The sequence below is a fragment of the Typha angustifolia genome, chromosome 3 (assembly GCF_048772165.1).
Source record: "Typha angustifolia cultivar Huaian chromosome 3, ASM4877216v1, whole genome shotgun sequence".
Taxonomy (NCBI): domain Eukaryota; kingdom Viridiplantae; phylum Streptophyta; class Magnoliopsida; order Poales; family Typhaceae; genus Typha; species Typha angustifolia.
In genome coordinates, this window is record NC_133241.1 from 628453 (window position 1) to 652608 (window position 24156).

A 24156-nucleotide genomic window follows, 5' to 3' on the forward strand; every position below is an offset into this window, starting at 1 on the left:
TTTCATATAACTATTTAAGAATTATTTACTAATAAATTAAGATTGCCGTTTTATTTTTTGAAATGATAACACATAATTACTAGTCCTATCTGCATGCCAAAGTGCAGATTATAATCCCGCAAACCCTTATAATACTAAAAAGGTTTATAAAAAATATTATTTTAAAAAAATACTACTTTAACATATATCTAATAATATTTTTATCATTTGGTTTAAAACATCACTAATTTTTAATACAATTATATTATTTTTCAATACTTTAATATTAACTTTATGTCACATATTTTTAATACTAATATTGAACTGAATATTAAATTAGCTTATATTAGTATTGCTCTCTTCCAATGATATTAAAAATTAAAATAATTATGCCTATTTCACCCTTAATTCCGCGGATGAACACAGAGGTTTAAGATCAAGAGGTACTTCATTAGGATCATCAACTTTCACCACACCACTTCTGACTCAATCAAGACATGACAAAATATTTAAAAATATAAAAAGCTAAGATTGGACAACCTATAGTGCAATACCCATCTCGAATCCATTGGTGGCATTTGGACAAAAGGATGCCATTGCTAGCCTCTTGACGAGGACCCACAAAGTCATCTTCTCTGGACCTCTTAACTAAAGAAAAGGATCACCACCTTATCTAGTGGTAGTAATTATATTCTCCCCCATCCACCAGTAGTAATTATATATATATTCCTTCCAAAATGGATGCTGCCTAAGAGTAAGTCTAACCAAGGACACCTCCAAATACTCCATTCCTAGGACAAATCCAAGGTCCGGCGGCATGGCCAAGACCTTCTCTTCCTTGTCTCTTTTCCTCCAACTATGTCATTCTCACCTTTTATTCCTATATATATATATTTTTAATGAATCCCTTGATCTAAGTTTCCTCCTAAGTGAGTCCCTTGTCCTCACCTTCCTGGGCCGGCTCTATTCTCCTTTCTATCCTCTAATACAAAACAATTTAACAACCAAGCAAAGAGACAAGATAATCCCTTGAGCAACTAACCCTACAAAGAACTCATTCTTTTGATTGGTTTGCCATGTTCCAAACCAATAAACTCCAATTAATCCTTACAACCCTAATCTTGGCCTTTGTGATCACAAAATACCCTTTTCACCAAAGCTGGAGATAAGGACGCCTGCAACTTTGATGTGTTTTCTTCTACTCTTTCTCTCTCTAGATCTCTCTATACAAGTCCTCTTCAAATAGAGGTGCATGCATGCGTGATAGAGAGTTCTCTCTATGAGAGCCTAAGAGAAAGTAAGATGACCATAACCACTCCAAATGGAAGCATGGGAAGCTCCACGATCTCCGATACCATCTCTGGCTCGAAGCACCGACCGCCTTCTCCGACCGCCTCCGTGTCGGAATCCAATGTCCTCGCCTCATCGGAGCTCGAACAAAGCAATGCAACTGCCTTGATCCATGAGCTCAAGTTCGATGCAGACATCACCACCGAGGTGCAGTCGCCGGACAACACGATATGGGAGTCATTGTTCGCCGATCAGATCGATACCGGTGCCGCCGATTTCATGATATCTTCTCCTAGGAGGGACTTCATGGTTTGCTCTCCTAGAAGAGATTATATTATTTCCTCACCCAAAGGAGATTACATGGTATGTTCTCCTAGGAGAGACTACTACATGGTATACTCTCCTAAAAGGGAATACGTGATCACCTCATCACCTCCTAAGAAAGACCACATGATATCATCACCTAAGAGATCATTAGGTTTTAATAATAATATCTACACTACTAATAATAGCAATTATGGCTACGTGCATGGGGTGCATGGATACTCACCCAACATTAACAAGGGCAAGTCCATGAGTCCACTACACAAAGTCTTTAGCAATTCTTCCACCTCTACCCTGCCACTCTATCCTTATTCTTCCACTGATCAGTTTGTTCATGGAGAGAGCTTCTCACTGCCGGTGATCGACGCCTTCTCCGATGAATACAGGGAGGGCTACGGGGGGTTTTCGATGCCGACAAAGGCCCGTGCGGAGGACGTCGGCTGCGGTCAGGAGGTGTTCGATAATATTCAGGCGGCCGCAGTCCTGCCGACCCTGTTAGAATGCTTGTCGATACCCGACTTAGCGTTCGGTGAGCCGGCCGGCGGCGGGATGCAGAGTGGTGGACATCAAGGGGGTTTATATGATCAGATGAGTCATTTTGGAGATGGAGAAGTTTTGCAGCAACAGCGAGGGAGGGAAATATCTACTGCGGCTAAGTGTGAGCGGATAGATGCTTCATTCCAGGGATTGTTGGGTCCAATGCTAGCTTCAGAAAGTGAGCAGGTAATTGATAACTTGCTACTATCTCTCAATTAATTTCCATCAGCTGCTTAGATTGTAGAAGATTTCTACAAGATGGCCGGATACACGTACGTAATTACTTTTTTATGATAATAAATGGATGTGAGAAGATATAGTTTGGATTCACATAAAAATATATATGAAAAGGGGGCTCGATTCTTTTTTATTTTATTTTTGATATAATATTATAAATTATTGAATTCTTTTAAAAACAGCAAGAGCATGACAGCGGCTTGCAACTAGTCCACCTCCTCCTGGCCTGCGCGGAGGCGGCCGCAAAGGATGACTTTGCCACCGCCCGCCGCCACCTCAACCACCTCCAACGTGTCGTCTCCCCTCTCGGCGACTCCATGCAGCGCGTTGCCTCCTGCTTCGCCGATGCCCTCTCCGCCCGCCTCTCCCCTCCTCCTCCCTCCTCCTTCCCCTTTTCCCCCTCTCCCGACCAACTTAAGATCTACCAAATCCTCTACCAAGCCTGCCCCTACATCAAGTTCGCCCACTTCACCGCCAACCAGGCCATCTTCGAGGCGTTCGACGGCGAGGATCGTGTCCACATCATCGACCTCGACATCCTCCAAGGCTATCAATGGCCCGCCTTCCTCCAAGCCCTCGCCGCCCGCCCGGGAGGCCCGCCCTCTCTCCGCCTCACTGGGGTCGGCTACCCCGCCGCCGCCGTTAGGGACACCGGCCGCCACCTCGCCGCGCTGGCAGCCTCGCTGCGCGTGCCGTTCGAGTTCCACCCGGCTGTCACCGACCGGGTGGAGGAGCTCCGGCCGCGGATGCTGCAGCGGCGGGTCGGGGAGGCGCTGGCGGTGAACGCAGTGAACCGACTGCACCGCGTGGCGCCGGGGAAGGTGGCGGCGGTGGTGGGGATGGTGCACGAGCAGGCGCCGAAGATCGTGACGGTGGTGGAGCAGGAGGCGAGCCACAACGGGCCCCACTTCTTGGGGAGGTTCCTCGAGGCGCTCCACTACTACTCCGCCATCTTCGACTCCCTCCACGCTACCTTCCCGCCCGACTCGTCGGCGCGCATGAAGGTACGACAAGTTCAACTAACTATCCATGCAAAATTACCAAATTTGGTATAACTAATATCCCGGATAGATATCAGACTTTTATCCTTACTTTTTTTTTTATTCTAAAAATATATCTGCATAGTTTTATTTTTTTTATATTTTTTTTACGTTAAAGTAAAAAAAATAAATAGAAAAATAATTTAATTTTTTATTTTTAGAAGTAGTGGAAATATTTTCTATTCTGTTAGGCGGTGTTAGAGTAAAATTAACTTAATATATAAGAAAAATGCAGTGTCTTATATAAAATTATAGAAAATTATGATGAAATTCTTTTAAAATATATATATAGAGCGTTATATAAAATCTCGCCCTAATGGTAGGTGGAGCAATGCTTGCTAGCACCGGAGATAAGGAACATCGTGGCGTGCGAGGGGCCGGAGAGGGTGGTACGGCACGAGCGGCTGGAGCGGTGGAGGAAGGTGATGGAGGGGAAGGGATTCAAGAGGGTGGATCTCAGCGCCAACGCCGCCAGCCAGAGCCGGGTACTGCTCGGCCTCTACAATTGCGACGGCTACCGCCTGACGGAGGAGAACGGCTGCTTGTTGCTCGGGTGGCAGGACCGGCCGGTCATCGCTGCCTCCGCTTGGCAGTGCTAATGAGAGGGTAAAGGAGGAGGAGGAGAGCTAATTATCTGCATGCATGTATGCATGCATGCATGAGCAATGTTGTTATAATAGATGTGCAGAAAGGAAAAGAGACATAGTTCTGAAGGTATAATTAAGTTGGAATGTCATATGAAAGATGTATTTATCCCAATGATGGATTTATATATAACTAATAATGAAATGGAATTGTTTCTTGTGGGTAGAAATCTTGGAATCCTTCTAAAAATATATAATGCTAAAGTTGATATAAATAACCTTTAAAGCCTTTGATTATTATTATTTTTATATAGATGCTGCTTAAATCTAACTAACTGTTAAGATTTTGCTAAGAGTATTTATATCTTTGTATGCTAGATATAAATATCCATAAAAAGACTTGAAAAGTAACCTAAAGGACATCCCCCTAAAATTCATTAAATTCTATATATATGTATATAAATTGAGAAGAGTATATAAGCCAATGAGAAACTTTAGAATATCCATGCAAAAATAAATCCAATATCAAAGGGAAGTGATATTTGTAGAGCAAAACTTATTATTATTTGCAGAGCAATCATATGTAAATGACAACTATGCCCAAAATATATATATATTTTAAGCTCATCAACAAACATATAGTTAGAGGAATATCTTTATTATTATAATAAAGTTTCCTTGTGAATATCATATCCTGATATTTAATTGCTGTTGATGACATGACCTAACTCAAGAATCAAAAGAGTTCCTTTTTTTTGTTCAACTGTAGCATATCCTGATCTTTAGTTGCTATTGATGACAAGACCAAACTCAAGAATCAACAGAGTCCTCTGTTTTCAACTGTGAAAGCACAATTAAATCACTCCAGAAGTGTGCCATTCCACATCATGTGAAACTTCTTCTGTTTTTTAAGGAATCCAGCAGCATAATTCTTGTGGTGAGTTTGTTTCACTTTGCATTTAAATCTAGAGGGAAAAAGAAAAGTTATCTCAATTCAACCACTACAATAACTACAAACTGTTAGGATGAAGCTTTAACTCATCAGTTCACCAACTCTTGATCAGAGGATATATACCTAATAATTTAGTTGTCAGCCAGACAACTGATGAGAATATTATTTCATTACAACCTTTTGTTGATCTGTCCAATAATTGTATGGTTGAGCCCACATCCAGCTACAATATAGTCTTTAAACTATTCACTCCCTTCAATCCAAGTAGATCTTTTAAATACTTCTGCAGCTAGAGAAGTGGGCTCCAATAAAGTAAGATGTGTGGATATATGAAGCTATAATTATACCTAGATCTCTAGGAACTCCTCATTTATTTTTATTTTTTTGGCATGACACAGTGACCCCTCTAAACTATGGAAAACCTCTAAAATCTCTTTTTCATTAGTTATTCATTAAAAAAAATTTATTAAAAAATAATATGTGAATATCATATGATTAAATTTTAGGTATTTTACTACACCCTATATTATACATATTTTGCAATCGGAATTTTGTAATCCGATTTTTTTATTTTTCTCTATAATTATCGTTTAATACTTCAACTAACTAATATTGACCATATTACTAAAATACTCTCACCACTATTATTCCCTTGCCCCTTCTCTGAAGAAGACATAGATAATTTAGGTATTTAAAAATTATTTTATATATTATAATAGAATATTTCTTTGCTGATATTGTTTAAATTAACAGAAGTTGTTAAATGAGAATTATAAGAAAAAAGTAGAGGTCGAGTTACAAAAGCTTTAAAAATAAGATATGAATAACAAAATAGATAAAATATAGAGTGTGATTTATAAAATTCTCTTAAATTATCTGTATGAAAATACTGGAAGTAGATATGTAGAGATAAACTTAGGCTAAGAAGATTTCTTTCTCGCAATTTTATAACGTGTAAATTTATAATTTTTTAATCTAATGAGATTTTCCATATTTCTATTAAAAAAATACCTAGGCTAAGAAGATTAAAAATGAAGTACAAGAATGTGGAAACAAAGGAGTTCATGGAGGCACAGAATATACACTTGAATTTATATGATCTGAAGCACATCAAATGAAGAATATTCAATTAAAAATCAAGTATGCTCTCCCTCCTATTTCTCTCTAAGAAGCAGATCATTCTAAAAGGTGCAAAATTTCAAATTTGATTTTAAAATATAAGAAGTAAACAGTGTGGATATAAAAATTATATTAAAAAAAATATAGGATGTGAACTATAATTTTCACAACAATATAAATATAATAGTCTGCTTGCATGAGAACAAAGAAGTGGCGATCAGCAGAGAAGAACCCAGAGAGTCCCCTTCAATCTTCTATTCCATCACTTCCCCTGTCCCTACTTGCATTTTTGCCTCATCTCCTTGAATCTTTGTATAATTTAATTGTGCTTCCAGAACAGTTCATGGCACCCGTGATCAGAAAAGAGCCCAACAACAAACTATTCTCCTTTACAATGCCCTTCACAAAATGCCGAAAGGACTCTTCACATGCTCTTGTTTCATTGCGAATGGAGTGAAAGAGATAGAGAGAGAGATCTCCATTCTCTCCATCTCTCCGTCTCTTTTCACAGTACCCAATTCTTAACACAGACCAACAACCACTCACGGGCCAGAGTTTTTTCTGTAACACTAACACCATATCATCACCATATCATCTCCCCATAGCCACAAAAGATTGTCTCATTTCTTCCCTTAGTAAGGTGAGCTCAGGAGCCATCTCTCTCTATCTCAGTACCAACCAGCAATTCCACCATGAATCTTGCAATCCTTGTTGAAGTCTTTGCTCTCCTCCTCCTCAAATCACTCTCCCTTGATGATGCTACTCCAGGACCCATCTCAAATATCACAGTCATGGGCACTGTCTTCTGTGATGCCTGCTCTGACAACTGCTTCACCAAGCACAGCTACTTCCTAAAAGGTAAAAATGTCACAACCTCTTTCCTTCCAAGAATCCCCCCCACCCCATTGATGCTAATTGCCTCTCTGATTAATGTGAAACCAACCACACAGATGTTGCAGTGAGAGTGGATTGTATGTTTAGAGTGAATTCCACCTCAAAGGAGGAGATATCCATCACAGTGGACAGAACCACTGATAGATTTGGAGTGTACAAGCTTGACATCCCACCAGTTGATGGATTTGAATGCAAGGAGGGGAGACAGATTGATTCATTCTGCAGGGCTAGCTTAATTGGAAGCCCACCAACCATCTGCAGCTCCCCAGGCTTGACCACCTCAACTGAGCATGTCTCATCCAAATGCAATGAAGACAGTGTTTGTCTCTACAACCTCAATGCATTGTATTATAGACCAGGCAAGAAAGACTCAAACTTATGTGGTACTACTAATAGAGAAAAAATGAGTAGTAGTAATAGTAATTTGAACACTTCTCTCTTCTTCTGGCCACCTTTCCCACCATTTGGATTCCCCTGGCCTCATTGGCCACCAATGCCTTTCCCTTTCCCAAGTCCTCCTTCTCTTCCTTTCCCATTTCCTCCATTGCCATTCTTCACACCACCACCACCATCCTTCCCATTTCCATTTCCTCCATTGCCATTCTTCACACCTCCACCACCATCTTTTCCATTTCCATTCCCTCCATTGCCTCCAATTCAATCCTTCTTCCCATCACCACCACCACCTCCTCCCTCATTCCCTTTCCCTCCACTTCCTCCACTTCCTCCACTTCCTCCACTTCCTCCACTCCCTTCATGGTTCACACCACCACCACCACCTCCATCTCCTCCTCCTCCTTCATTCCCCTTTCCTTTCCCTCCAATTCCTCCCATCACACCAATACCATCATGGTTTGCATCTCCACCACCACCACCATCACCACCACCGCCATCTCCTCCACCACCATCTTTGCCTTTCCCATTCCCACCTTTCCCTTTTCCTCCATTCCCTCCTCTTACTCGAACCCCTCCCAAACCATCTCCACCTCCATCAACCTTTTCCCTAAGAGACCCAAGGTCTTGGCTTCCTTCCCATCTTCCCTCCTCATCCAAGCAGCCATAAACCAAATATATGTGAGCTATATCTAAGATTAACTTCCTCTTCACCTGTGTAGACAATTTATTATATATAAGATGAATACCAGTTGATTACAATCCAATTTGGAAGGGCCTTTTTGTGATTGGTTCTGTTTTGTCTCTGATTTCAGATATATATATATATATCCAACTATGTTTTAGTTTCATTACATTTTGGTGTGGATTCAACATTAACATATTAAAAATAACAAATATGTTTGATAAAGAGAGCATATCAAAATCTTAGCTAATCAATTGGGCCATGGGTTGGGCAAGTAAGACCAATTGGGTGGGCCAAGAAATAGGTGCATTGGAGTGATTGTGAGTACTAATGTTCAGAATTTAGACTTTCCTAAAAGCCTTGAGAACTTAACTGTGTATTTGGCCCAAGTGATCAAATCAGCTAACCTAGTAGGTAAAACAGAGCAAAAAGAGCAGGAAGGTGGCTTTTAAAAAAGTTCAAATCTTCATTCATAGACTTGCTCTAATTGCTTTGTCAATTTGCCGACTATTCTAAAAGCTTAAGTATGAACAAAAAAGACGGTTGACATCATATTTAATTATGTTTATAATCTCCTTTCTAAAAACTAATAGAAAACTATGATTTTAATCCTTCATCCTCTTGATTCTTGCACAGGAAGTAACATCCTAACACATGAGAAACTAAATAAACAAATAGGTAGCCTTCTTAATGGTAGAGATAGTTAAAAGTTGCACCACAAAAGTATATGGTAAAATATAGTCTATGGAGACTCTAAAGCAAGATGTTTCCATCTTGTTCATATTGCATCCACCAATCAACGCCTTTTTTGCCTGATGGTTTCTATGCCACATTCCAGTGGTTGCAGAAGAAAGACAAAACAATCTAAGCCAATTGAAGTGAGAGATTGTGTTTGCTTGCTTCTAATGGCAAACGTGTTTCTAAGAGGACAAAAGCCCTAACTTCAACTTTAAGAACTCCAAATTCCTCACCCTAAGAGATGTCACCAACCCACTATTCTCCTTTCCGAAAGATTTCAAAAGCATCCTGTTTAAATAACACTCTCTTTGTCGGATTAATCCAAGTAAACCCCAAATGAAGTAATGATGACATAATTAAAGATTAATTGAACTTTAACTCATAATAGTTTGGCTCAAATTCTACGAACTCTTCAATATATTTTAAACTTAATCACTTAACTCCTATGCGGTCTTAAAATATAACGTCATTTTGTTCATCATATTTGATTAAACACAGACTAAATTTAAAGATTATCATTAGATGCAAAGTTATGGAGGAAACTAATTGATGAACTAATTAAGTGCTTAAATTAATGGGGGTAATTCTTAGTATTAAATACTCAAAACTATTGGTCACACAGAGTAATAGAAGCTAAAAGAAAGGTTAGGAAATAATTCATTTAATCTTCTTGACTGTAGTTTAGAATTATATAATACAATAAGAAAGACAGATTGAGAAGAAACACCATTAGACTATGTGACAAAAGGAAGGCATTAATAAATGGATAGAGAGATGGAAAACCAAGTGGAGGAGTGGTTGGGAAGGTTAATATGAAAGCCGCAAAGCTTATAGTGGGATCTTATTTTAGGGCAAGACAAGATGTGGGGGCTTAATTGGATGTCAAAAGCTTGGCATTAGGGTCCAAAATTGAACATCTTTAACCACCCTACTCATGATAATTGTCTGCTCCTCCTACCAATTTGTCAACTTCTTCATTGATTAAATAATAATCCATGTAAAGTGTTCCACTTTGTGTTGTGCAATGGATTAGAAAAGCACCATGATCTGAAGACGCAACAAATGCCATTATTTTATCTAACATGTGATACATAGATAATGTGTACTTCTTTCATCTAGATGAGATGAAATTTGAATTTTCTAGATAGGCTATATGCTAAGTGGAGTTAGGGATATCAATTTAAGTGCCCTTCTATTTCCTTTTCTTGAATTCCTTTTGCATTTTTGCGTATTGAATTACGACTAAGTAGCACATTATATCGAAGAATAAAAACATAAGAAATCATCGTTACACTACTAAAAACCTAACAACTAAGGTACTGATCGATTCTATACAGATTAATCTGGGCAACGCATCAATTACATGCATATGATGACATAAAATATATCTGGCGGCCAATGCGAATCTAATTTCAAAGTGAAAAATATTTAATACACTCTGTTCTGGCTATATGTAAGCAGATTTCTACACTTTAACCTTAAAAAATATTTAAAATAAAAAATAAAAAAAATAGTGCAATAAATGCTGGACCGCAACCGGCAAGGGGAATCATAGAGTAAGACAGTTCAGATAGTTCGAGGGGCAAAAATGTAATATGGGATATTGCCTTTTGGGCTCATGGGATGGGATCATGGGAGTGGCGCAAAGTATTCATGCTTTCGTCCGTCCAGTGGACACCGACGAAGGATTGGGCCGAGCCGTGTTATCTACTCTACTAGAATCATGACACGTCTCATAAAGTTACTAACTTTACTACTGGGTATAAATGTTAATTAAAAAAAGGGGCTAGCTGTCCCTTTTTTCTTCTATGTCTGCATGTAAAGAGGAGACATGACTCTTGCTTCGTTTCCAATGTATTCAATCATGGAGTCGGTTGTTTTATATATTATCAAAGGAGGAGGGGGGAGGTAGAGATGGCAATAGGCCTAACGTCTTTTCCAGCCTAATTCCTACTCTTTGCAGGGGGGGGGGGGGGGGTATCAACATCAACTACTGCTCATCTCATGGTACAAAGCTACACTGGAATAAGATGACAGAAGCACGATTAAAACTTTATTTGAAAGAAATAAAAAGGGAATATAAAGGAGAGGGGGAAATAAATCACAATGTAGAGGAAGTCAACGATCTAAGAGCAACAAGAAACTGTGAAATTTCACCATATACCTACCTGATGATGACCCGGAATCCGGAATTAAGGCAAGATCGAAGGCAGAGAATGCAAGCGGTGGCTGCCAACTACCGACATAAAGTACATGACATTAGGGAAACATAAAAAGGTCACAGGGTTCTTCATCTCGGCAAAGTAGATTGAATGCTTAACTACCCAATTTATATAAAGTGGGCCAAAAAAGTCTTCCTTCCTTGGTTGCTCACGGCCCGAAATGCTCCACCAAAAAGTCGACATCTATTAATTCTCCCTGCGGAACAAGCATATCCCACAAACTTCTCGGGTCTAGAGAAGGGCCTAACTACTACTACTACTACTACTAATCCACCGCAGAGGTGAGAGCCCACACAAATTAAAGTGAAAGACAAGTACTACTACTATGTGCAATTAATTAGGTAACTGCGGCCTCTACACGTGTGAAAGGTCCTTGTCGCTATTACTTGTGGGCAATTAAAAATTTAAATCACTAAATTATTAAAAAGTATACACTGGAGAGAGAGAGAGAGAAGCACATTAATAAGTAATTCGAAGGTATAAATGTAAAAGAAATATTAGTCAATAAGCATCGAGAGTACATTCAGGTTATATACATGCAAAAAGACGCCCCATTTAATGAGCGCCCAGAAGACACGTGCATGAAATGGACCAGCTACAGCGACGACGACGACGACAACCCATCTGTAAAGTGGTGTATGGTATATATGGTAGCTATCACAAGAAAGTATATTATAGAGAGAGGAAAAGGAGAGAGAATTGGCGTACGAGAGAAAGACATTCCCATCGCTCGACCAAAAATTAGCTGTCTTTTATATACACGTGACCCTGTCCCCATCGCATAAATCCCTCGTTAACTACAGTTAGCAACGCATCCCCCGCGTTAATCCCACGTGAGAAAGCAAAGGGAGAATAAGAGATAGGGAGAGAGACAGCGAGAGGAGGGGTATATGGTATTAGGGGGAAGAAGGGAGGCAGGTGGCGGAGGAGACGGAGAGGGGATATTTGAAGGAGTTGGCGTACTGGAAGGAGAGGGAGGAGCCGTTGGGGATCGGGCGGCCGTCGTTGACGAGGCAGTCGTCGTAGCGGAGGCGGCGGAAGATGCGGGGGTTGATCAGCCGCGCCGAGCTGAACCACCCGCAGCTCAGGTGGATATGCGCGATGGAGCACCCGCGCACGCACTCGTTGAGCACCTCCACCGTGTACGTCGGGATCCCGTTCGGGAGGGGCGTCGTGGCGCCCTGGTAGACCACGATGTCGTCCTTGCTGCACTCGTCCCCCACCCGATCCGTCTCCGCCGCCGGACCTAGTATATATTATTTACAATCAAATCTTATTAAATAATCCCGAGAAATATTAAAAAAAGATCAAATTAAATACCGATAAGGAAAGATTGTTTCAAGCCCCAATTGCAGGAATTCGCTACATCGCTCACTAAGCAGCCTCCAAATCTTACCTAAGGGCGCCGCGTACCCCGATTGTAGTAAATTCCTACACCTACTACACTAAATTTCAAAGGGCAATAGAGAAGCCAAAGAGAAAAGGTTTAAACGGGTCGGGACGGGACAAAACACCCTTTTCGACAAGAACCCTATTGGTTGGTTCTATTCGACTATTCCGATCCTTAGTATTTAGCATAATTATCTTAACTATTCACTAATCTTACAGGGCAGTGATCGTAAGCAAGTTTGGCGTCTCGCACCGAAAAGGACGTGTGATAGAGAGAGAGAGAGAGAGAGCCATGAACAAGTGATCCTTTTCCTATAATTACCGCATGCGCGTCGTACTTCTGGCCACTGGCCAGGTCGTTCCGGCGCAGAGGTCGTGGTGTCGTGGGGGTGATCGTACCGAGTCGGATCAGCCACTGCCCACTGGGCCCCAGGAGCACCTCCATCCTCCTGCTCCTCTTAACGGAGGCGGGGGACCACCGACCAGTGAGAATATTAAGGGAACAAATAACGGCTTGTGGGACGATCCAATGACAGGAGATGTCCCACGACATGATCCTGACCGTTTGATTGGAATGAGAGAGAGTAGGAGATGGAAATGGATCTCGTACCTTCTTGGAGAAGCTTCCGGTGGTAAACACCGACGGAACGGGATTCTTGTGATACGGGCCGACCGAGTTGCGGCAGATGAAGACCTGGAATAAAGAAACAGATTGAACGGATTATTCCACTTCTATTCCCTTCTTTTATCCGCTTCTAGTCGTCGTCTACTCACATGAATAAGGACAAATAAAGGAAATTTCTCTAATATTAAATCGAAAAAGTTTCGGTAAATTTGTGATGGGGTCGTCGTGTTCGGCAAAGAGAAGCAAGATATAACCCAAAAATTAAAATAATTACCAATATTATTCAAACAAACGACAAACAACTGGTAGTGGGATTACTTCTAAAGTAAATTTCCGGAGAGAGAGAGAGAGAAGTGAGAAGACGAATGAGAAGAAGACCTGGTACGATGTAAAAGCCGAGCACCGAAAGCGCAACTACGGTAACCGCCGCCGCCATGGCCGCTAATATGCTTTGCCTGGATAGAGATCTCATCGTAGAAGTCGGAATCCGAAACCCTGACCCTATATCCGCGAAGGTACCGCAGTACGAGCTCGTGGACACCCTAGATCTCCCGGACGATATCGAACCCTCGAGAGAAGCAACAACTGCAGCGAAAACGAGCAAGAGATCACGAGTTAGATCGAGAGGAAGAGCATGGGGAGCGTAATAAATAGCTGAGAGGCTTTGACTCAGAGATCCTCGATCCCCGCGCCGGATCACAAAAGCGGCATCGAGTCGACCGGGTCTGATCCACCCCACGCATAGGAGCCGCCGAAAAAGGCAAATCCGAGTTCCTCATCGATCGAGGCGGGAAGTGGAGCGGAGCAAACCCCCCTCGACCCTTCCTCGGGAACCGTGAGGCGCCTCACGAGTACAATCTACGCCGTGGACTTGTCGTCAACTCCTCGAACAGCATCGAGAGTCGCGCTAGGATTTCCAATCTTAACCAGCTATGGAGAAAGCTCGGAAGAGCACGAGAATGGCAAACCCCGGTACGGATCTGCTCCGCTCGATCTCACGACCTCAGATTCGTGAAGGGATGTGAAGGAAAAACGGAAGGGTTCGGAAGCGATCTAGAGTTCGTTGGAGAGAGACAAGCATACCTGGAAGAGGAGACCGCAGGTCGAGATGAGACGTCTCTCTCTCTCTCTCTCTCTCTACTTGGGTTTTGGAATGGAATTTGAAGCGTAAGTGGAAGAGACGCTGTTACAAGATGGGGTATATATAGCTATGTTCCGGTTTTGGGCTAGTAGGTTATTTACCAGAATGCCCCCGCGGGAAACTAGCAAGGCGTGGAGAAACTGAAGCAGAGAGAAGCGCCGGTTACCGAGAAGAAAGGAGTCTTATCCCCTATTAGAACGGCCTCGAAGTTGATAACTATTACGGGTTTCGCCACAAAACAAGCCGCGGAGTATCCGAGGGAAGCGAGAGTGACACGTGTTATGTGGACGGTTTGGATGGCGGCGATCTCTCTCCGGTCTCATGATGGGTTCGGATTGGCACGTGCGGTTGGGTGTCACAGCCGCCATCCGGGCGCACGTGAGCTCGCTATATAGAGGAACTCGTAACTATTTTCTACCATTAAATATTATGTTTAGTAGCATCAACTATATTAATTATGGAAACAATCATAGATGGGAGAGGTTCGTATTAAAGAGAGGAGAGGTAGTAGAAGTATGTGGGATCTGGATTAGGGAAATATTAAATGGAAGATAAATATAAAATTAATGCAAATGAAGGCTAGATTATCCAAATCTAATCAATTTTGGATCAAATTTAATTGGCAAAAACTTGGATAACCCCCTCTTAAATTGTGTTTCTTGATCCAAAACTTGTAGTTGTAATTTTAGTGGGTATTGCTTTCTTTATTTATGCCTGGTAGTATTAGGGAAATGTTAAGTGGCAAATAAGTATAACTAGATAGATTTGAATTTAAAATCAATACAAATGAACTAGACTATAGATTATGCAAATCTGATCAGTTTCAAAGTTGTCAAAAAAACTTATCTAAAGGTAGTAATTGCAGTTTTAGTAGGTATTCCTTTCTCACCACCCCTAGAAGTCAAAACAAATCTAGAGATAGGAGGACAGATAGTGCTTAACTTTTCTGTTCGAATACGGATATTAGACAGCTAGCAAAATTATGACTTTTCTTGTAAAGAGAATTAACACAAAGTAGTAATAGTTAAAAATAATTTTTTTCATATGAAATACGTATAAATTTAGCAAAATTAATATATACAAATAATATAAAACACGTTATTAGTAATAATATCAATATTCACCATTTAAATAAGCAAGCTAAAAACTATAAATCATTCAAAAAAATGTAGGTTAATGGATATCTATATACATATCCGAAAAATTATACCAACCCATATCCGATTTTTCTTTCAAAAATCTTACCTGTATCTAAATCTGTATCTGGGTTGGATAGAAATTTTTTTATCTAAATATGATCCAAATTGAGTCAAATAGTAGGTTAGATCGAATTAACTTTGACCTGTTTTCACCTCCTTACGACGGCAGCATTAACTATATTAATTATGGAGGGAATATGCACCACAGAGGTTTATATTAGACAGAGAAGAGACAAAAGTATATTTGGCTATGCTAGGAAAAGAATAAGTGGCAAATAAATATAATTAGATAGATTTGAATTTGAAACTTAATGTAGAAGAACTAGACTATTTCTTATTAGAAGTCTATAGACAAGTTCATTTCATTCAAACCATCACACAAGTCTAGATCACAATTGATCCATTCTCTACAACATTTGTTCTGAATAGCTAGATCGGTAAGGTTGTGGCCTATCGAGATATTTTTTTTCCGCTCGAATAGAGAACCTTAATAGAGGGTAACTTGGTTGATAGTATGTTGCATTCCTAGATGATATATCAAATTTGCCAATCCATGGGCTCCCATCTGTTGGTTGCTGCATTCACTACTATTAAACCGTAATTAAAGGATCACTTCGGACTGTTCATCTATATCCATGGCTTCTTTGATGCATAGGAGCAGTGCGTGTGCTTCTCCAACCAGTGAGTTATCACAGCAAGCTAAGAAGACTCTTTTGTACCTTTTGCACTTTGGACTTTTGTTTACTATGTAAAATTCCCCCACCTCCATAATAACTACCCTTCCTCCTCACAGTTATTGCTTTTTTGCATGGCTTGGTGTTTGCAGTAACATGCAGCTCTAATGGTCCTTGTTCCATGTTTAAGAATTTAGTGCTTTGAGGCATGAGACTGGCTTTATAGGGGATTACTCTTCTCTATCAAAGACTGCAGCATTCCTCCATATGGTGTTGAAAGAATAACTGAGCTGCTCCTTCGACAGCTTCTCACTTAGGAACTCCAACCATTCCTTAAAGCTAAATGTCTACTAGCTAACAAGATTGCTTTCGAGAAGTGACATGATATGAAAAGATGCTGCATGGTTTCTGGTTCAATCAGACAGAGTGTGCACTTTGTGTCAATTTAACAGCATTCGCTTGTGAAGTGTCTGTCATCTGGACTAGAGCTCCCGTTTTGCATCTCCATATAAATACTTTGATCCGAGGGATAGTGTCAGCATTGTTCTAGATCATTTTTCCAGAGTTTGGCTACCGTCGGGCTTGAAGCTGAGGCTTCCCAGTGCTAAACACACCATTTGCAACCGGGGTCCAAAGTAACCTATCCCTTATAGCCATGGAAGCTAGACCAATAAATATGCTTGTACTAGTGCTTGACTAGTTCATTGAACCACCTCGCTTCCTGAATCTTGCTGAGGTCGTAAGTTGGCAGCCAAGGGTCTTTTGAGAGCCACGTCCAAGAGACCGCTCCAGTGCCTTTTGCCGACCATAAGGAGAGTTCTGGCAAGATACTTGTCACTGAGATGCTTAGTCCAGATGCTGTCTTTATCCATGGTGAAGCGCCATGCGAGCTTTATGATCAAAGCCTTGTTTCTTCGTTGTTATTTGCGGTCGAACAGCACTAGAAGTCACGCATGAGGGAGTCGAGCACATTTAGTAGAGATTTCTGGAAAAGTATGCTTGACATGGAGTAAATCAGGATGCTACCAAGTGCTTCTTTGATAAGAACCATTCTTCTAGTGTGAGATAGATGTCTTACTTGCCATCCAGCCAAGTGCTTCTTGGGCTTGTCCAAGATAAACAGATAGACCTTGCACTTAGAGCATGGGAGAATTAGAGGATTCCCAAGATACTTATCAATAGTTGCTCTCAGATTTGTAGCATCACAAAGGGTAGAGCTACTGAAAAGAAGTAGATCATCGGCAACAGAACTCTGCACGGTCAAAGTTTTAGCTCTCAACCGGCAGGTTGAGTTGGAAGACGTTTAGAGTAAAGAGGTCATGACTATAAGACTATGGAGAGCATGTCCAAAATACGCTATTTTTGTGTTTCATTCTCAAAGGATAAAAGGAATGTGTTTTGACTAACCTCAATAAGTCCCAAGCCTTGGAGAGAGTAGCTTTCGTTCCACCGACATTAAATGGTTTGCCCGTCAAGAGTTCTCCCGTTAGACAGAGGTTGGGATTTTAGCTTAATATGGTGTTGTCGGCCATTATTGGGATAGACAACGGTGATTGCATACTTTTAGTTCGGATACGAATTCGGATATGAATATTGGACGGATAGTAAAATTTAAAATCATATCCTAAATAAACGGATACGGATAATTTTTGAATAGATAATCGGATCTTAAACGAATATTGATTGAATTTAAAATAATTATAATATTTTATTTAGATATAATTAATATAAAATTATTAAGAGTTTTACAACAAATAATTTTTTTGTATGTCAAATATATGAAATTAGAGAAATTAATCTTTATAAATAATATATAACATATTATTAGTAACAATATTAATATTTACTATTTAAATAAGTAAACTAAAAACTGTAAATCATTTAAAAAAATATGCAGGTAAACGAATATCCGATATCCGTATCCGAATTCGAAAAATATATCCGACCCGTATCCGAATCCATATCCGAATAGAAATTTTTATCCGAATCCGATCCGAATCGGATCAGAGTTAATCCGACCTGCTTTCACCCCGACTTGGAGCATCTCCGAGATTCTTTGGAGAAGTTTTGTTTCATTGTCCACGGAGAGGAAAGGTGGTGCTCAGCTCTAGTCGGGGAGGTTAGAGGTAGTGGCCGAGAGCTTGTTAAGTCTAGGGGAGTGTGACAAAGTGAGGTGAGGTTTTGATGAGAGAAATGGTGCAACTTCTTTAGAGTTTGTGGGCTGGAGAAAGAGGGTATAACCTCATGAAAGACACTAGTAGAGATAGGCGGAGACTTTAAAGTTATCTCAGCTAACTATTACTTCCAGTTAGAATATGCAAATATAGTCAATTTCGGATCATATTTAATTGGCAAAACCTTTTATGCCTCTCACTAAAATTATCTATCTTGATCCAAAGGTTTAAAAGAAAATTAAAAATAGCAAACGTATCCATTTCACTAGAAAGAAAAAGGTACATTGTAAAGATTACTTTTTAGGATTACTTGTGAATCCTTTCATTTTCTTTGTATGGATTTCGTGATACTGCTGCTTTGGATCGATTTGCCTCAACTCTTTTAGTTTGTTCATGCACACTTGAGCAATGGTAATAAAAGCAAAACGTAAAAATATTTAGATAATTTCTCCACAATTTTATGTATTTTTGAATCCAAATACACATTATCCAGGAATAAAGCACAGGTACAACAAATTTTAATTAGCAGCTAAACGCTGCATTTAGGTAGATATTATAAGTACATTAACCAATAAACACCCTTAACAGCATCATACAACAACACATAGATAATAACATATGGATATAATTATATAATAATTTAGTAATTAAGTTATAATTAATGACTCATGTGTCCTTCATAATCTCTTGAAACCTGACCATAGCTGAGCTGGGCAAACCCAGAAGCACGTTGGTCCTCCTCGTCTCCTTCCCGTCGGCCAAGAACAACACCACCTCCTTCTCCGGCAGAGTCACCGGCCCAGCCTGGGCCGGCGTCCCCCAGCCGAAGTCGGTCGCGTGGAACGCCAGCCGTGACCACGTCGTGATCAGCAGCGTCGACGCCAGCGACGGCCGCGCGCGCGTCGTCTCGAAGTAGTCGATCGCAGACCGCATATACTCGTCCGTCACCATCCTCACCGCCTCTCTCACGAGCCCGACGGCGAACGAGAGCGGCTTCTCGAGGAGCTCGCCGGCGTCGCAGATGCAGTTGGTTAGCACGATCCCGTTTCCGAAGTAGCCGTTGGGGAGTGGGGGGTTAAACTTGGAGCGACCGTCGACGGCGAAGAGGAGCTTCGTCTTTTGGTTATGGCTTAGCTTCAGAGATTGAGTTCGAGCTCGCCAGATGAAGCCGGAGAGCACTTCGAAGGAAGTGAAGGTGGTGGGTGCGTCATCCATGGCCTTGGACTTGAGGTGAAGGAGCTTGGATTGGTCGAAGGAGAAGGCGCGGTAGAGGAGCTCTTCTTTGTATAGGGCGGCGGCCTCGGAGACGTCGGGGATCTCGGCGAACTCGTGGTGGGGGGAGGAGATGGAAGGAGGGACGCGGGAGCGGAGGAGGGAGCGGTCGAGGAAGGGAGGGACGGAGAGGGGGAGGCCGCGGGCCGTCTCCGCCCACGAGTTGACGAACTCCATCGCGCCGACGCCGTCGAACATGCAGTGGTTCATCCCAAGGCCCAGGGTGAAGCCGCCGCACGTAAATCTTGTCACCTGTAAATTATTATTATTTTTTATTTTCAACCACATATTTTGTCCATATTACCATAACACCCTATAATATATATATATATATATATATATATATATATATATATATATATATAAAATAATTGCCCCCACATATTTGTATCACCTTACTTTCATATGGTTTAGACTAATATAAAACCATTCATTTTTCAATTCAAACTTAATAGAAAAATAAATATATAATATTAATAATCTTATTGTTTGAGGAAATTTTAATAATCTAATTATGATAATTAGATAATAAAAGGAAAAGTAGAAGAGGTTGAAAGTATATTTTATTTTAAATATGGGTAGAAGATTTATAGTGATATTATGGTAAACTTTAACTTTTCTATTAAATTTGGATGTAAAAATTAATAATTTTATATTAATTAGTATAGACCACAATGGGACAAGGTGATATAAGTAAAAGTTTAGAACATCATTTAATTTCAGGCATAAACACATGAGAATTATTTGAAATTTACCCATAATCTTAATAAATTTTCCATTATTCTACAACTCGTCTATATTTCAATAATAAGAACTGATACTATTATACTCATACTTTATCTTTAATTTGGACTCATCCACTCTATTAAATCATATGAGAATGCTTTTGCTATTTTAAAAAGATTACTCTGTTACATAACAGCTTTCAATCTACTTGAATAATTATATCTTATATACTCCTAATTAATTAAACCTTGACTTGGAAATAGGGGTGTAAACGAGCCGAGCCTGAGCGAGCCGGCTCTGGCTCTGGCTCGGCTCAAAATTAGTTTCGAGCCTCATAATGTTGCTCAGGCTCGGCTTAGCTCAACCCGAGCCGAGCTCGAGCCGAGCCCAAGCAAAGCTCGAGCTTGATTAGAGGCGATGGCGACGTGGGTGGTGGCGACATGGATAACGGCTTGCCGAAGGAGTCGGAGACGGATGGAGGAGGCCAACGACGGAGGAGGAGGCCAACGGCGAAGGAGGAGGAGGCCGACGGAGGAGGTCGACGGAGGAGGAGGCCGACGGAGAGGAAGGCGTGGCGCCGTGGTGGTGGCTTGCCGTCGTTGCCGATGGAGGCCGACGGGGAGGGAAGAGTGAAAGTGATCATGTGGATGAGGGTGAGAGTGAAGATGAGGGTGGGGTAGGGGAATTGAGGATGGGGAAAGTGGTGATGGGAATGAGGGTGAGTGAAGATGAGGGTGGGGTAGGGGAATTGAGGATGGGGAAAGTGGTGATGGGAAAGGTGAAGTAATTAATGAGGGTGGGGTAGGTGAGGGTAGGTGAGGGTGGGGTAGGTGAGGGTGATGAATATTGTGTTACGGGTGAGAATGAGTTAGCGAGGGACACGTGGCAATATTTATTTATGCCACGTGTCCTTAGTCATAGGGAGTCAGGCTATCGAGCCTATCGAGCCGAGCCTGAGCGAGCCGGCTCCAGCTCAGGCTCGACTCGATATTAATTTCGAGTCTATTATGATGGCTCGGGCTCGGCTCAGCTCTGATCGAGCCGAGCCGAACTCGAGCTTCACCCGAGCTGCTCGTCAAGCGCCCTACTTGGAAAGCAATTGCTTTAGGTAAGCAAACCTACCTAAAACCCCAGCTACTTCGTCGATGTAGATTGATTAAAGAGTCCAATATGTTAGTTTTTTTGTCACCTGACAAAAGGAATACTAAAGATAAAAATCATTTTGTGCACTTTTAAAAATGTAAGTCCATTAGTTAGATATAATTAATTATGATTAAAACACAACTTAAATGTATTTAAAAAAAAGTTATTAATAAATATTTTACACTATAAACTTAAATAATGAGATATTTTCGTTATTTACATGTGTTTATTAACTTCAATAATAATTAGTTAGGGAAATTTTATTTTAAAATTAATTATAATAACAATTCTAATACTTAAAAAAAATAGCAGCAATTATGTAAATATCCTGAGAATAAAAGCACACGATTTGCTCCTTATATTCTTTATTAAGCCATAGTTAGGGTCAAAAAAACACCATACCTGAACTACCAGAGGAGGTATCTCCAAGATGTTCTTAGCTCCGGGAACGTTGTACACAAGCTTGCCGAGAGTGGCCGGGTCCGGCTTTGCGATATCTCCGATGACCGCCATACCGCAGTCGGCCTCCGCCTCGACGAACACCGCCCCTTCCCCCGTGCAGTCGACGATCAGCTTCCCCTCCGCGCTTATCGTGAGCCGGCCGGCGAGCGGATAGTAGTGCACGAGAACCTTCGACAAGGCCTCCTTGATCACCTCAACAGCAGTCTCATTCCCCTTGCCCTCTTCTTTGAAGCAGTACACGGTTTGAACTACGACTGCAATGTTTTGATCCAAGTTGGATAGGAAGTACAAACCCTTCTGTGTCTCCTCAGCTGGAGCTACAAGACTCGGCTCTCCTTGCTTCACAATGAGTTCCTTCTCCAGGAGGGAAGCTTCCTTGAGCTCTGCAATCTTTAAACACCAAAGAGATAGTGTTAGTACATTGACATTAACATGAGGGAGGTTAGGAGTTTTGAGATATGACTAAGTAAGAGTACCATTTTGATGGCTAAGGATTATCACAGATGAGTGAGAGAGAGAGAGAGAGAGAGAGAGAGAGAGAGAGAGAGAGAGAGAAGGGATGAATGAGATGAGATATGTTCTATGTTGGGCTTGGGAGGATGGCTTATTTATATGATGCAGAAATGGAGGAGTACTTTTCTTAACTGAGTTGGTATAACTAACTGAAAAGTGGAAAGGTTTGATACCCTCCATTGAATGGAAACATCCAGTGGTAATAAGATTTGCTAGCTATGTGAAATGGAACACTAGATTAACATTGGAGTTCTCCAGTCACTGGAGAGAATATTAAGACAAGGGTGAAAGGGATATAGGGGTTGTTGTGTGGTAGGAAAAACAGTTAGGCCAACCAAAGCCACTGATGTCAGTTAGATAATTAGAATTTTTATATAGAGAGACAGAGAGAGAGAGAGAGATAGAAAGGCAAAGTAGGAGACAAATGGAATTTTCCCATAGGAGTTTTGCACCAGTCTTGTGTCATTTAGTTGGGGGTTGGCCACTGCCATGGAACTAAAATACCTTTATACTGGCTTAGGATACTTCCTACTTTTCAGAGCCTCTTTTATGGATCACATCTGGATATCTTAAAAAAGGCTCCCTTAACTTGTGAAATAAGCAAATTAAAGAGAGATTTATTTCTAATAATTAAACAAAAATATTATCTCAATATTAGCTTACTTACTAATACCTACTTCTCTCCCAATTCCTTTTCAGTCAAATATTTTTATATTTATCAACTATTATTTTAATCATTCTTTTCATCTCTTTTTACTCTTGTATTCTCTCAGCTCTCCTTACCAAAGGTTATTTTAATTATTTACTAAAATATATCTATTTTTTATATCACTATACTGTTTTACAACAAAACAACATAATATAATACAACTCGTGCACCACTATAATAATATAACTTTCTAAGGTTAGGAAGCACAGTTAGCAGATTGTCTGCCTTTGAAAGTTACAAGTCCATTAGAAGTACATGTGGCATCCAAACATGATTTGTTAAATAAGATTCTGATCCAACAATAAAGATCTTTGCGTCTCATTGCATCTCTCTCTTCGTTAAATTTTTGTCTACCAACAAATATTTTTTGGAAGAGTTGATTAATTGGCAGCTTAGACATTACCACGAAGAAGTACCATATTTCATATTTAATTGTTGAGCAATGATCTACTCTTCTGGAAATAGTGCTCACATTGTTAAAAGAAGCTCATAATATATGAGTATATCTGAATTCAAAAACCAGATTGAGACACCATTAAATACCCACTTCCTTTTCAAATGAAGAATAAGAATAATACTCCATTCTTTTTATCCAAGCAAGAATCTAAAAGGAAAGAAAAGAAGTAGTCTAAATTAGAGACATGGGCTTTCTTAGTTTTTCGAATTTACTCTTGTATAAATGCATCTATAGAAGTAACCAAGACAGCAGAGAACATATTACTTGGCTCACTTTCCCCCAACTGTTAGCCAGAATCTCACATGCAAAAAATGGGAAAAATTAATTGAAGAGAGCACCAAATAATCCAGGTAAAAAGAAAACAAGGTTCACATGCTATGCCAAATATATCACATGCAAGGAAAATATCTATGTTCTAATTACGATTAATTACTACTGCAATCCAATATATCGCATGCTTTCCAATGTACATCCTGTGTTAAATCTAGCCATTTTCTATGCTACATTCGCTGTTAAGTTAATTGCCATCTACTGTAGCTGTAGAAGCTTAAAGTAAAATATAAAACGTTTATCTGTTAGATAGAATATTTCTATCCATTTACAATTCATACCTAGCCTATTGAAACGTCACAGGGATTAGAAAATAAAAGAAATAAAACCAATGTTTTCTGTTAACCA

At 40.4% G+C, this 24156-nt stretch overlaps 4 protein-coding genes across 5 annotated transcripts; 2 read left to right on the forward strand and 2 right to left on the reverse strand.

Moving 5' to 3' along the window:
* The first annotated feature begins 1281 nt into the window (after positions 1 to 1281).
* On the forward strand, positions 1282 to 4103 carry LOC140758194 (GRAS family protein RAM1-like). Its single transcript, XM_073094280.1, has 3 exons — positions 1282 to 2316; positions 2550 to 3371; positions 3731 to 4103. Exons 1-3 carry the CDS (start codon positions 1282 to 1284, stop codon positions 4004 to 4006), a joined length of 2133 nt encoding a protein of 710 aa, XP_072950381.1. The 3' UTR covers positions 4007 to 4103.
* A 2240-nt stretch (positions 4104 to 6343) lies between these two features.
* Positions 6344 to 8174, forward strand: LOC140758048 (uncharacterized). Its single transcript, XM_073094025.1, has 2 exons — positions 6344 to 6920; positions 7013 to 8174. The coding sequence occupies exons 1-2, from the start codon at positions 6755 to 6757 to the stop codon at positions 8017 to 8019; spliced, it is 1173 nt and encodes a 390-aa protein (XP_072950126.1). The 5' UTR covers positions 6344 to 6754; the 3' UTR covers positions 8020 to 8174.
* A 3296-nt stretch (positions 8175 to 11470) lies between these two features.
* Positions 11471 to 14212, reverse strand: LOC140758119 (TPD1 protein homolog 1-like). 2 transcript variants are annotated; one of them, XM_073094155.1, is made up of 4 exons: positions 14092 to 14212; positions 13387 to 13593; positions 12994 to 13077; positions 11471 to 12240 (listed from the first exon to the last, which is right to left on the reverse strand). In XM_073094155.1, the coding sequence occupies exons 2-4, from the start codon at positions 13478 to 13480 to the stop codon at positions 11891 to 11893; spliced, it is 528 nt and encodes a 175-aa protein (XP_072950256.1). In that variant the 5' UTR covers positions 13481 to 13593; positions 14092 to 14212; the 3' UTR covers positions 11471 to 11890. The 2 variants fall into 2 exon arrangements, with proteins under 2 accessions (XP_072950256.1, XP_072950257.1); XM_073094156.1 differs by lacking the exon at positions 14092 to 14212 and having other exon boundaries at positions 13387 to 14075.
* A 4420-nt stretch (positions 14213 to 18632) lies between these two features.
* LOC140758118 (omega-hydroxypalmitate O-feruloyl transferase-like) lies at positions 18633 to 22394 on the reverse strand. The gene is made up of 3 exons (XM_073094154.1): positions 22276 to 22394; positions 21740 to 22189; positions 18633 to 19720 (listed from the first exon to the last, which is right to left on the reverse strand). Exons 1-3 carry the CDS (start codon positions 22276 to 22278, stop codon positions 18863 to 18865), a joined length of 1311 nt encoding a protein of 436 aa, XP_072950255.1. The 5' UTR covers positions 22279 to 22394; the 3' UTR covers positions 18633 to 18862.
* Positions 22395 to 24156: the final 1762 nt, after the last annotated feature.

Coding starts and splice junctions, on each gene's coding strand:
- LOC140758194 (XM_073094280.1), top strand. CDS start 1,282: ATGACCATAACCACTCCAAATGGAAGCATGGGAAGCTCCACGATCTCC. Junction 2,317..2,549: donor TAGCTTCAGAAAGTGAGCAG/GTAATTGATAAC, acceptor TTTTAAAAACAG/CAAGAGCATGACAGCGGCTT. Junction 3,372..3,730: donor ACTCGTCGGCGCGCATGAAG/GTACGACAAGTT, acceptor CCCTAATGGTAG/GTGGAGCAATGCTTGCTAGC.
- LOC140758048 (XM_073094025.1), top strand. CDS start 6,755: ATGAATCTTGCAATCCTTGTTGAAGTCTTTGCTCTCCTCCTCCTCAAA. Junction 6,921..7,012: donor GCACAGCTACTTCCTAAAAG/GTAAAAATGTCA, acceptor CCAACCACACAG/ATGTTGCAGTGAGAGTGGAT.
- LOC140758119 (XM_073094155.1), bottom strand. CDS start 13,480: ATGAGATCTCTATCCAGGCAAAGCATATTAGCGGCCATGGCGGCGGCG. Junction 13,078..13,386: donor CGGCTTTTACATCGTACCAG/GTCTTCTTCTCA, acceptor TCTTTATTCCAG/GTCTTCATCTGCCGCAACTC. Junction 12,241..12,993: donor CCGGAAGCTTCTCCAAGAAG/GTACGAGATCCA, acceptor AATATATACTAG/GTCCGGCGGCGGAGACGGAT.
- LOC140758118 (XM_073094154.1), bottom strand. Junction 19,721..21,739: donor TACCTCCTCTGGTAGTTCAG/GTATGGTGTTTT, acceptor AATAATTTACAG/GTGACAAGATTTACGTGCGG.